At 39.3% G+C, this 12,244-nt stretch overlaps 2 protein-coding genes across 6 annotated transcripts in view; one reads left to right on the top strand and one right to left on the bottom strand.

The window, feature by feature from the left end:
* The window catches only part of Rpgr (retinitis pigmentosa GTPase regulator), a 60,409-nt gene that overhangs the window by 34,662 nt on the left and 13,503 nt on the right, over positions 1-12,244 (bottom strand). For all 4 annotated transcript variants that reach the window (XM_052740984.1, XM_052740905.1, XM_052740738.1 and 1 more), the window contains exons 8-11: positions 11,306-11,461; positions 8,531-8,655; positions 5,673-5,855; positions 4,436-4,604 (exon numbers count right to left, since the gene is read on the bottom strand). In XM_052740984.1, the coding sequence (XP_052596944.1) occupies positions 4,436-4,604; positions 5,673-5,855; positions 8,531-8,655; positions 11,306-11,461 (633 nt within the window). The remainder of the gene's footprint in view (positions 1-4,435; positions 4,605-5,672; positions 5,856-8,530; positions 8,656-11,305; positions 11,462-12,244) is intronic.
* Positions 9,154-12,244, top strand: part of Otc (ornithine transcarbamylase) — a 127,096-nt gene continuing 124,005 nt past the window's right edge. For both annotated transcript variants that reach the window (XM_052741404.1, XM_052741187.1), the window contains exon 1: positions 9,154-9,740. The gene's annotated coding sequence lies outside the window, so the exon portion shown is untranslated. The remainder of the gene's footprint in view (positions 9,741-12,244) is intronic.

Below are 12,244 nucleotides of genomic sequence, written 5' to 3'. Positions count from 1 at the left end.
AGGGATCGCCCAATGACAGAGATATGGAATGAGATCTACATGAACAGCCTGGACATGAGTGGGGGTAATGAAAGGCGAGGGTTGAGGGAAAGAGAGCTTGGGGGAGCGGGAGATCCCAGCTGGATCAACAACAGAGAGGGAGAACAAGGAATAGGAGACCATGGTAAATGAAGACCACATGAGAATAGGAAGAAGCAAAGTGCTAGAGAGGCCCACAGAAATCCACAAAGATACCCACACAACAGACTACTGGCAATGGTCGAGAGACAGCCTGAACTGACCTACTCTGGTGATGGGATGGCCAAACACCCTAATTGTTGTGCTAGAAACCTCATCCAACTACTGAGGGATCTGGATGCAGAGATCCATGACTAGGCCCCGGGTGGATCTCTGGGAGTCCAATTAGCGAGAATGAGGAGGGTTTATATGAGCGAGAATTGTTGAGACCAAGGTTGGATAAAGCACAGGGACAAATAGCCAAACGAATGGAAACACATGAACTATGAACCAATGGCTGAGGGGTCCCCACTGGATCAGGCCCTCTGAATGGGTGAGACAGTTGATTGGCTTGATCTGTTTGGGAGGCATCCAGGCAGTGGGACCAGATCTTGTGCTCATTGCATGAGTTGGCTGTTTGAAACCTGGGGCCTATGCAGGATTGTTTGGCTCGGCCTGGGAGGAGGGGACTAGACCTACCTGGACTGAGTCTACCAGGTTGACCTCAGTCTGTGGGGAAGGCTTTGCCCTGGAGGAGATGGGAATGGGGGGCGGGGGTTGGGGGGAAGGTGAGGGGGACGGGAGTGGGGAGAACAAGGGAATCCGTGGCTGATATGTAGAACTGAATTGTATTGCAAAATAAATTAAAAAAAAAAAAGAGAACAGAAAAAAAAAAGAAAAAAAAATGTCAGCATACACTCACTGCTCTCTTTTAAATCCTTTCAATTGACTGTCACTGAATGTAAATGAATGGAAATTGTTCATTTTATATTCTTTACACATGAGCTATATGAAGAGAAAACTTAACTATTTCTGTGTTTCAATTATCTCTATTTAAGGTTTAAGACAGATGGTGTGTAGTATGTGTGTGTGTTTACTAAGAAATAATAATGTAACTGTTAACCCTTAATGAACTCATGATCTAGAAGGGATGTAGAACATAGGATACTGGGTAAAGAAATAGTCACATATGGACATTGGGAATCAGGAAAGACTTCATTTGCACGGTACATGAGCGGATGCCCAGAATTCCGCGAGGTAGGCGGCGGTATAGGTGGGAGAGGAAGAGACTAAAGACCAACACTACTAAAGCAAAGAAGCAGAGAGCTACAAGAAAAGAGCCTATGTTGAAGATTTCCCACGTGTCAGAAGCATATACTTTATGACAATGAGAGAAAGGTGAGCTTCACTGACTCTTCTGGTGCCTACTTCCCATCTCAGTTCTGCCTGACTCTGCAGTCCATGCTCTTCAGGAAGTCAAACTGAATCACTCACTTTGATCAATACCAAGACCCTAAGTTAACATCTGAGGCTGTGTTTTGAAAGTTTCAGACGTTAAGCAAGCACAGGAACTGTACAGCTGTCCTTTATATCTGAAACTTTCAAAAAAGAGTTCATTATTATTTGTGTGTGTGTGTGCGCGCACACACACGCCTGTAGAGGCTAGAAAAAGGTGTCTGATCCCCCAAAGATGGAGTTATAGGTGGTTGTAAGCTGTCCATCATGGATGCTGGGATCTCGACTCAGGTCCTCTGCGAGAGCAAATGCTCTTAACGGCTGCCTTTCTCTCCAGGCCCCAATCTCTGACATTTTAGCATGAAGGTAGCCACTCACAATACAAGAAGGAACCAGGATGGCTGGGTTTCCATAAATTCTCACTTCCTAAAATAGGACAATAGTTAGATTTGGCCCATGGCTTTTCTCCTAATCTAGATGAATCTTTTAAGGAAATATTATTGAAAGATGAAGCTAGAAGAATTCTGGTATTCTCCATGATGCCAAATGCATTGGGAACTCTGGAAGCTTTGTTTGGGCTCTGACCAGCACTCAGCATTCAAAACAGCACTCTCTCAGATACTAATTTCCTGAGTCCATGGTTACGGACTAATATCAGTCCTTCCTCCTTTCCTTCTAGATAACAAGTGTCCTTCCAACCTGCAGTCTGACTTCCTTACAATCCACAATAACCCAGAAGTGACTATCTTGAAAGGTCAATTGGACTGGAACACATCAGGTAAAAACACCATGAGACTGAAGACAAACATTCAATCCAAATAGGTCTCTTCTAACCTATTTACTGTTTCTTTCTCCGACAACATATTCACCTGAATGTCCCCAATCCTCTAATCATACTGATTGCCTTTTCTAATACATTGCCTCCAAATCTTTGTGTCTACTATTCTTTGTCTGGAATGTGTATATTCTGTCTCTTTGTGTGGCTGACTCTTTTAAATACTTTATTTTTTAATTAAATTTGTCATAAAAAGTTTAAACTTTAAATGTAACTCTTATTTATTCAAGCTACAAAATTATAAAATTATGTATCACGCCATACTGAAAGCTCCTAAAGTGTTGAATAACTTTCCTACACTATAAACTCATCTTTCTCTGAGCACGCTGCTCAGCAAAATCTACTATTACTTGAAACAGTTTTAAATGTTTTTTGAAATTTTTATTTTTGAGAATTTCAAACATGTATACAATGAAAGAGGATCATCTTGACCCCACGCATCTAATTCTTCCCATGCTCCCTCCCAACTTCACATCTTTTTTATGTTTAAGGTTAAATAGCACCATCTGACGTTCATGCTTATTTCAAAGAGAATCCTATGAAAGGTGCATGTTAACTAGCTCATTACTGATGTCCAGCTCATTACTGATGTCCTGCTTATAGTTTCTATTCCACGGTCTGCTCTTGCCTGGTCCCTGGTCCTTTATTGATTCAGTCATTTGCCTAGGGTCCTCAAAGATACAAAAAGTCATCTCTGCCATGCTTTATCTCCAACTCTTAGGTTTCATTTTCAGCATTATTTGTGCGTGTGTGTGTGTGTGTGTGTGTGTGTGTGTGTGTGTGTGTTTGTATATGGGTACCTGCATGATATGGCATGTGTGTGAAAGTCAGAAGACAAGTTGTGGAGTCAGTTATCTTCTTCTACCTTCATGTGATAACCAGGCATGAACTCCGGTCACTTGGCCTTCACAGCAAATGCATTTAACCTCTGAGCCATCTCACCTGCTTCTATTTCATATTTGAATCCCCAAACTACTGTGGGTCTGCTCTCTTGGTCATGAGGTTATATTCAAGTATACATTTGTAGTAATGGACAGATTCTCCTAAGCTACACTAATGTTTCCAAATAAAATTATGTAGGAGAGGTGCACAATAGTTAAAGGAGAAATATTTATATGATCTGAAGAAAAAGCAGAGTCTAAGAGGTGTATAATACTAAAAGAGTTGGGGTTGTAATTTAAATTATGAAATCTATAGCTAATATGCAATGAGGTAGAGGCGTTAATGATCTTTAAGTATATTTACAAATTGGTTTATAGAGGTGCTGAATGCATTACCACGTATTTTACATGCTAGACCTCACTTAATCCTCACAATCACTCTCTTAATTATGCATTTACTTTAAAATTTTGAATTATTATTATTGTGTATGCATGTGTATGTGTACACATGTGCCACATGAGACAACTTTAGGCAGCTGTCAGTTCTCGTTTAACCTTTATGTGGGTTTCAGAGAGTAAACTCAGGTTGCAAGTCATACATAGCAAGGGCCTTTATCTTCTGTGTCGTCTTGCCAGACCTTTAGTTCAGTATTCTCAAACCCATGTCAAAGATAAAGAAACCGAGGCTTTGAAAAATTCAGATGTTTCCATAGTTTAGAAGTACCAGACCCAGCATGCAATTTAGATGACTTGAACTACATAACTCCATGCAGAAGCACATAAGCACTGTGATGCAGTACAGAACTTCCATTCTGCAGTACAGAACTTCCATTTATACCCTGTCTACTACATTCATCAGCTGAATGGCTGCAAGAAAGTCACTGCATCTCTTGGAGCCTTGCTTTTCTTAGCCCTACAATAAAGTCTATATATCCCCCTGAGTCATGGAATTCACATGCCTAGAATGGCTCTATGTGGATTACATAGAGTTGCTGCTGTGCTGAGTGCTATAGGATATATACAAATTTCAGCTCCAATTAGAAATGTCACACTCTAACTAGGGAGAAGACAATATAACAAAGTGGAAAAAAGCAGGTGTTTGATTTATTTCCAGTTCTGGGAATGAGTCTCAGGGCCTTACCCACATAAAGCAAGTACTATGATCACACCACTGGCCTGTGTCCCTGGCCCAGGAGAAAAAATTACGGCAAGCAGGAATACTACAGGAGTGCAAGTCCAGGTTCCTTTGAAAGCAGGCCAACATTACCTGAGTCCAGCGGCCCCACAGACTCAGCGGGGCTCTTCTCTGGGTAGTTATTCATAGACAAACGGAAAGGGATTGAAGTGGGGGGAAAATAAGGAGCTGATGCGGAGGCAGAAGTCCCCTCTAATGGAGGCAGCGTTCCCATCATGGCAACAGAACCTGGTGGTCGCTCCTTTAAAATAAGGTTAAACAAACTGTCAGTGATTACATACATTATCTGCACACACTTCCCCCCAGTTACTGAAAAGATGGAAGAGAAGGTCTTGAAGTCTGCCAATGTTCTACAACATGCACTCAAGTATTCCCAAGGACTCAAAAGCCTTCTGGGTTTTTGTCTTTGTATCTTGGGTACCCTAAACTGTCACTATTAAAGTCTATTTTTCATGTGTTAGGGAATATACTTGTGTTTCATCTGTCTACCCTGAGAAATAAAAAGTTGCTCATAAGAAACAAGTATTACCATAGTCTAATGGGACAGTCTTCAATATTCCATATATATTTTTTTCATAATAAAATACAGACTAAACCTTTTCAATTCAAAAGGAACACATTTTGGAACTTAAAATAATTTTCAAAGCTTTTAAGCATTTAACTATTTTCTTTTTAAAGATGTGCAACTTATATAGCAATTTTGAAGCACAGAGCGTCTCTAAATGCAGTTGGTAGGAAACATTCTCTGTCTCCAAGTAAAGGACTTATTTCTTTCTTTCTCATGTTTCATTGTTTATAGTTTATAACCTTCCACTGATTAGGAGGCTTATCAAAAAGGCAGCATTGTGCTAAATGATGAAGTGTCCCATATCTGCTGTACAATATAACACTGTATTTCTTATTACACTAATACTCAGTTGTACATTCTTAAAGCTGTGTTACATGGATACAAATGTTCTTACCACAGTATTACAAAAAAGCATGTAACAAATAATCAATCCACATACAGCTTAAGAAAAGTTCAAGGGACTACTCACTTTGAGGTAAGGAAGATCCATACAAATGTGCTGTGCATTTGATAATGATCTATAAACAAAGGTTATCCATGGTAATTTGAATTTTCCAATTTGTATTTTTTTAATATCTTAACTCTGAACTTACTATAAAAGTTGAAAAGCCTTTATCTCTTATCATTTTATTACCAATTTCATCTTGAAAGGCCCTCCCTTGACTTCAAAAGAAAAAGGATTGTTCCTGTTTTCTTTGCAGTGGTAGATAGTACTATCATACAGACAAGACCACATTGTACCCGTTCTCTTCGCCGCAGGCGTGCTGATAAAGATCTATTCAGTGGAGTTCCTGGGGAGAGGTCACTGATGGGCAAAGAACATGTACTTAGGTAAGGCTCATATACTTCTTCAAACTCAGATTCATCTATTGCACCAAGTCGTGGGGTGGCAAAAACTAGCATATGACACCCACCACAGGCAATCTGCAAGCATAAATTCACAGAAAAATGAATCAATGTTAACATCAAACACAAACAGGCTAACAGTTATCAGATCGGCAACAAGACATTTACTTAGAGGCAAACTTCTAAGACTGGCTCATGGCTTTTCTCTGTTCTTTCCATCTATCTATCCATCTATCTATCTATCTATCTATCTATCTATCTATCTATCTATCGATCAATCTATCTATCTATACACATACATACACATGAATTAAACATATATTCTTTAAATACTGATGGAAAATTAAAAGCAGTCTATTCCATTATTTACTTTCAACTTAATATAATCTAGAGAAAATGTCCTTGTCACAGTATCTCATTAAATGTGTCTCATTAAAACTTAGAAAATGTTATGTTTTGATCTTTAAACAACATTACAAACTTCAGAAAATATCCAGAGACTAATTAGTAGGGAAATTACAAAAGAATACCTAGTCTCTGACCATTATGCACATCTACACAAAATCTGCACAGGATCGGGCCCCTCAACATTCCATCATGGAAGGCAGAGGCATCCACGAAGTCCCACCCTGTTCTAAGAAACTATTGGTAGTCAAGGGTTACTGAGAGAGAGGAAGACATTGTCTTTGGTGGTGTAGACAGTACTGCGTTGGCCATGTTCTAGCAAGTAGTCCCTTACCATGGAAGCAATCCTAAATCCAGTGAACCAAAACAAAGGCATGGGAGTAAGAGATGTGCTAGTGGAAACAAAGAAAGCATTGAGAGGGGGAAGGGAAAGGATATGAGAGAGTAATGAGGAGATGAATGCAATCATAATACAAACCTATATATATATATATCCATATATACACATGTATGTGTGTGTGTGTGTGTGTGTGTGTGTGTGTGTGTGTATATATATATATATATATATATAATTGTTAAAAAATAAAAAAGATTATGTCTCCAAGCCTTTTCCTTTCCAAGAACACTTTCTAAATTAAAGGCTTACAGGTCTTTAGAGGAAAATACAAGCACACTGAACAAAAGAATGAAAAATAAGACAGCTAATGAGTTTTAAGAAGTAAATGCTTTTCACAAAAATGTTGACAAAAGCCCTATACCAAGGACTGCACTGAGAGAGAGAGTGAGTTAGTCTTCTCCAGAAATGAGCCCTCTTGTTGTTTATCCAACACCAGTGGCCGGCTCTAGAATATGTACAACTCAGCAGGCTATACTTACAGACCTATTTGTTTATATGTATATGTCAAAATGGATAGAGAGGATACAAATTTGGGAGAGAGGGGCTTGGAAAGGGAAGGATGGAGGGGAAGTGATATAATTATGTTTTAATTCATTTTTAATGACAGGAATTAACACATCTATCTCAATAATAATCCTAAATACAAATGGTCTTAACTCATCAATAAAAGCCATTGGAAAAAAGAGCCTATACTATTTTTCAGACTCAGATTCTAGCCACTTTGCAGTGCTCTTCCTGGTGATCTAAGAAGAGTTGCATACCCTGCACCTAACTTTATTAAAATTTCATCTAGAATTTTGTATATTCCTCTTTAAATGTCTCCTCTCGATAAAGATCACCGAACAAGCACTTGGTATTTTTGTTCATAATTTATATTCCTAATACGTAGACCAATATCTTGCACACAGTAAGCTTCCATTACATGATTATTATCTTAGCTTCTCTTCCCCTCTCTGTGATAACATACCCTGAAGAAAGCGACTCAGGCGTTTATTTTAGCTCTCAGGTGCAGGCTGAGGCCCATCATAACAAGAGTCTAGCGGCAGAGCTTGAGGGAGGTAATCACTTCAGATCCACAGCCAGGGGCAGAGAGCAAAGCATGCAGGTAATGCTCAGCTTGCTCTCTCCTTTTCACACAGTCCAAGGCCCAGCCTGTGAAAGGCTGCTGCTGACATTCAGAATGGCTCTTCAGACTTCAGTGAACTGAATTAAGAAAATTCCTCACAGGCATGCCCACCGGCCAACTTAATCTAGATAGTCTCCGACTGAGGGCCCCTCCCCGTCCCCAGGTAATTCTAGATTGTGTCAAGCTGGCAACTAAAACTATCCCAGTTATCAAATTAGTAAGAGAAGTGTCCCATAGTATGAGACACATCTTTAGAGAAGCAATATGAGCATCACCAAGTAACCATCCCTTACATGTCTACAGTTCTTAACTAGCAAACACACCAGAACCAATCAAACAGGAAGCCTGACCATGATGTGGTACTGAGAAGATAAATTCTTATCTGAGTGTTCCGCCAATAAATCATGTGCAACACTGTTCACTTATCATCACGTCTCTTCTTGGGCAGGCTTTGGGAGTGCCCAACCTTCCCCAGTCATACGGCATTTGCCTGTTAGCCTGGTGAGCAAGGCCTTCTACTGGGCACTTGCTACAGGAGACACAAAGCTTACAGGCATGGCACAGTCCTGGTTTCTAAGAGAAGCCAATATGAGGCAGAAAAGTCAATGTTTGTACAAAAAATGTGGTTGAAGGAGCAAAACTGGAAAAGGAGATTTTCAGAGTAGTATGATGTCTAACATTTGCCTCTTACAAAACAGGTTATAGTTATTATTAGCTATATCTATGAAATGCTCACACAAACATAAACATATGTATTTTATGAAATAACAAAAGTTTTAAATCTAGAAATACGAAAATATGCAAGAGGGAATGTGAAACCCTTACCAATTGAACTGTAAATCTCAAAAAATTAGAGCACAAAGTAGGAAAGAACTGATTGGTAAAATTCTCCATTCCAAGTCCTAATTTTCCATGTCGGCCATCTCCAAAAGTGTACATGAGGCCGATATCTAAAATGCAAACAAAACTGATGTTACTAAGTTCCATTTGTACAGATCTAGTTATAGACAAATACCTTAAACTTCTACTGCAATTATAATCTTTTCATAGGATTCTGAATTAAATTCACTCTGGTCTACTGACCCATGCAAAGTATAGTATTTGTGGTTCTTCATGTAACAGTAGGCAGTGGAGCTGAGAACAGACAGACCACTAAGTCTCGGTGGTCAAAGACTTGTGTGTCTGTCCTATGCATTGTAGTCTAATTAGTGCTGTCAGTAGCCTCTGTCCACTACATGCCAGTAGAATAGCTCCTTTCTGCAGCAGTGAAAATCAAAAATGTCTCCAGATCCATCTGTCTCTCCTAGGGGTGCAAATCTGTCACTGGTGGAGAACGGTATCACTGAGAACACAGCTGCTCCTTTTATGAATTTGGCTCCTGTGCTGTGGGACGCTGCCTACACAATGCCAGGAGTCAAGCAAGCATTCTGACCAATCCCTGTATCAATGTATGGGTCCCATCTTGACCAGCACACAATGATGAACAATCCTGCCGCTTCCTAACTAGTGCCATCACATGTTGACACAGCAGTTGCACTTAACTTTTGCACGTCTTCGCAAGCCCCTCCTTCATACCCTGCATTTAAAGGGTGTGTAGTGAGTGCCACAGGAGCAGAGGTCAATCGGGGCACAGAGGAGGGGAGTTTCCCTCTAGTCAGGGGATTAGAGAAGGCTTTCCGTGAATCCTAAAAGATAGAATTTAGCTAGAAGAAAGAAAGAAAGCTTCCTCTAGGCAGAATCAGCAGTACAAGGGAAAGCCTGTATAATAACAGGTCAGGCAAGGGGCCAAAAGGCAATCAGCAAGCCGAATAAGGAGAATTGTGAGAGCTCAGACTCTAAAGCAGTACGGCAAGACCACTACAGAGGGTGAAATTAGTTTAGTATAGTTGAAGAGTGAACGGCTTTAAGCTGGGAAATGACTAGCTTGTATCTGGGGATTTCTGCCTGAAGAAGGCAAAGCGGTTGCACACTAAGAGAATCTCCAACACCGGATGGAAGACTGACTTGAAGTCATAGACTAGAATTCAGTAAGATGGTAAGTTACTATTTTAATTTACAAAAGTAAGCAAATTCCTAATGTGTGCTTTTCCAAGATTTCTGTTGCCTGAGAAAGTAAACCCTTATCTCATTTGCTTGAATGTACTTCCAAGCTTGAAGAACATTTAAAACTATGAGCTATTTGATAGGGAAGTGGCAAGAATTTAAGAAAACTCAATATATATCATTGTACTAGATGTACTAGAGAGAGAGAAAAATCTGTAACACTTGTTCCCTGGGAACAAAAAGTCAAACAAACTTAATATTCAGTTATTAGTGTCATAACTCTTTCCATCAGGTAGAAAAAGGACTATGCAAACTTAACTGAACAATCTATAGCAAGACCCATGACTCATAAAAGTATAGTCACCATCAGTGACAGCTCAGGGTTGATGAAAAGGGGCACTGTGGGCAGAGAAGCTATTATTAGGACACCACAATACGGGACACATAGCAACAGCTTCTATGGGACAATGAAGAATGATACGTTTTTGGTTGTCATTCTACATGCTATGCAAAGGAGATCATTAATACTTGATGATGTGATGGCAGGTCGTTTTTCTTAAAGGCTTCTGTGGGAAAGAGGGAACTATTTGTGGTAGTAGCTCTGCTCTTTTTGGAGCTGTTTTGGATAGAAGGAAGAAAAACAGAAATATGAGAGTCTGAATTATTTAAATATACTAGAATTATTTCTGACTTTTTTCATGTTTTACTTTGTTTTTAGATGAAACGGAGGAATTATAGGTCCTTTTGTTACAAAGTATTTAAGTTTTCAAATTCATAAGTTGCCTACAGTGAATGGCTAAGTCATTTCAAGAGAGAATTTTATTGAGTCCCACATTATCAACACCATCTAATTTAAGAAACAGAGAAGTAAAAAGGCCAACAGAACATCTCTTTGGTTGGGTAACACAGAAGACAACAAAGAGACATGTATTTGCTCAGTGTTTTTACATTGCCCTTCTCCAAAGGGAAGGACAGTCCTGAAACGCCCCCTGGTGGTCACCGCAGCGGGGGGCCCCCCCCCCCCCCCTCTCCCTCTCCTACTTTGCAAAGCTAAGGAAGGAGTGAGTCGTGATACACCCCCTGGTGGTCAAAGCATCCTAAAATGTAACTCACTTAGCGTGATGGCAGCTCTTCTATACTGAGTAAGGCAGAAAGATAAGCTTTTCTTGTGTGATTTTTTTTCTCTCTGGCTTGAGGAGTGTTTTGAGAAGAGTTAAGAGTCTTCAAACCGATACAATTTCAAAAGGATTTTACTGTCTTCCTCTTCACCAAAGGTCTACTTTAAGATTCGAAATGTGGATCACTTTTGTTTTGGGTGCTAGGGATTGAACTCAAGGCCTCATAAAGCTCAGAACCTGTGTTACCACTAAGCTATACCCAGTCCCCACATTTGTTTTAATCTGAATTATACTTTAACGTACTTTTAAACTAACTTATAACTTTATATTTAGAATAGTAAATTCCATAAGTAGTTAGATACATTCATTCCACATAACATGCATTTTATAATGAGGTATATCCAATTCCATAAACACAAATCAGAAAATGATCTCATACCCGTCATCAAAGCTGTATGATTTTCTCCACAGGAAATGTAAGTTATTTTCTGATCCTTAATACGCTCAATGATTTTGGGTTCTGATGTTTCAAAAAGAAAAGTGCCAAGGCCCAGTTGTCCAAATTGTCCCAGCCCAAAGGCATACACAACTGTCTCTGAAAGGAAACGGACACATACATGAAAAGAGTTGCATGGAGGTACATCACATCTGAGATAATTGTGACATTCACACTTTTACAATGGACATTAACTGCCTGTGAAAGAGCTGTTCAGAAAAATACTGGTATCAAGTGCAAATTTTCAATGATGAAAGAAGAGAATAATGAAGTATTATAAAATAACTATCTGGGTCTGATTTTGTTTTTTATGAATAACCATAAAAGGAATTATTGTAATCATCAGGTAGGCTACAAGATGTATAATTCAGAGAACTCCCTGACATGTATTTGTAAATACTACATCAGCTCAGAAAATCTCAAATGTTATTAAACTATTTCCTTTCACTGCCACAATTTAAAAAATTTCCACAAAGATATCCCCTTTTAAAACTAGTATAATAAAACTATTTTACGAAACACAACTTGTGAGCTAGAGGTAAAGCACTTGCCTAGCATGCACAAGGCCACATTTTCTCCCTGTAGAACACACACCACACACACACACACACATACACACACACACACACACACACGCACACACTCAGAAAATTATTTGCAAAAAAATTAAAAATTACAGTAGATATGCTAGATGTATTCACAAGCAAACTTTCTTTACAATACAGGAGGCCTTCCTCTATAGGATGATTTAGGTGCCTGCATAGGTCCATCAATAATTCAGTAAATTTGAGCTCATTCATCATCTAGAGATGGGAAGCTGGGAAGCACAAAACAGGATATATGACTGATGACAAAGAGTTCCTGGGGAAACAATCTGGCTGG

This window comes from Peromyscus californicus, unplaced genomic scaffold, assembly GCF_007827085.1.
Source record: "Peromyscus californicus insignis strain IS unplaced genomic scaffold, ASM782708v3 Scaffold_10__1_contigs__length_136768540, whole genome shotgun sequence".
Lineage (NCBI taxonomy): Eukaryota > Metazoa > Chordata > Mammalia > Rodentia > Cricetidae > Peromyscus > Peromyscus californicus.
The sequence above is the reverse complement of the archived record's forward strand: the minus strand, read 5'-3'. Positions and strand labels throughout refer to the sequence as shown.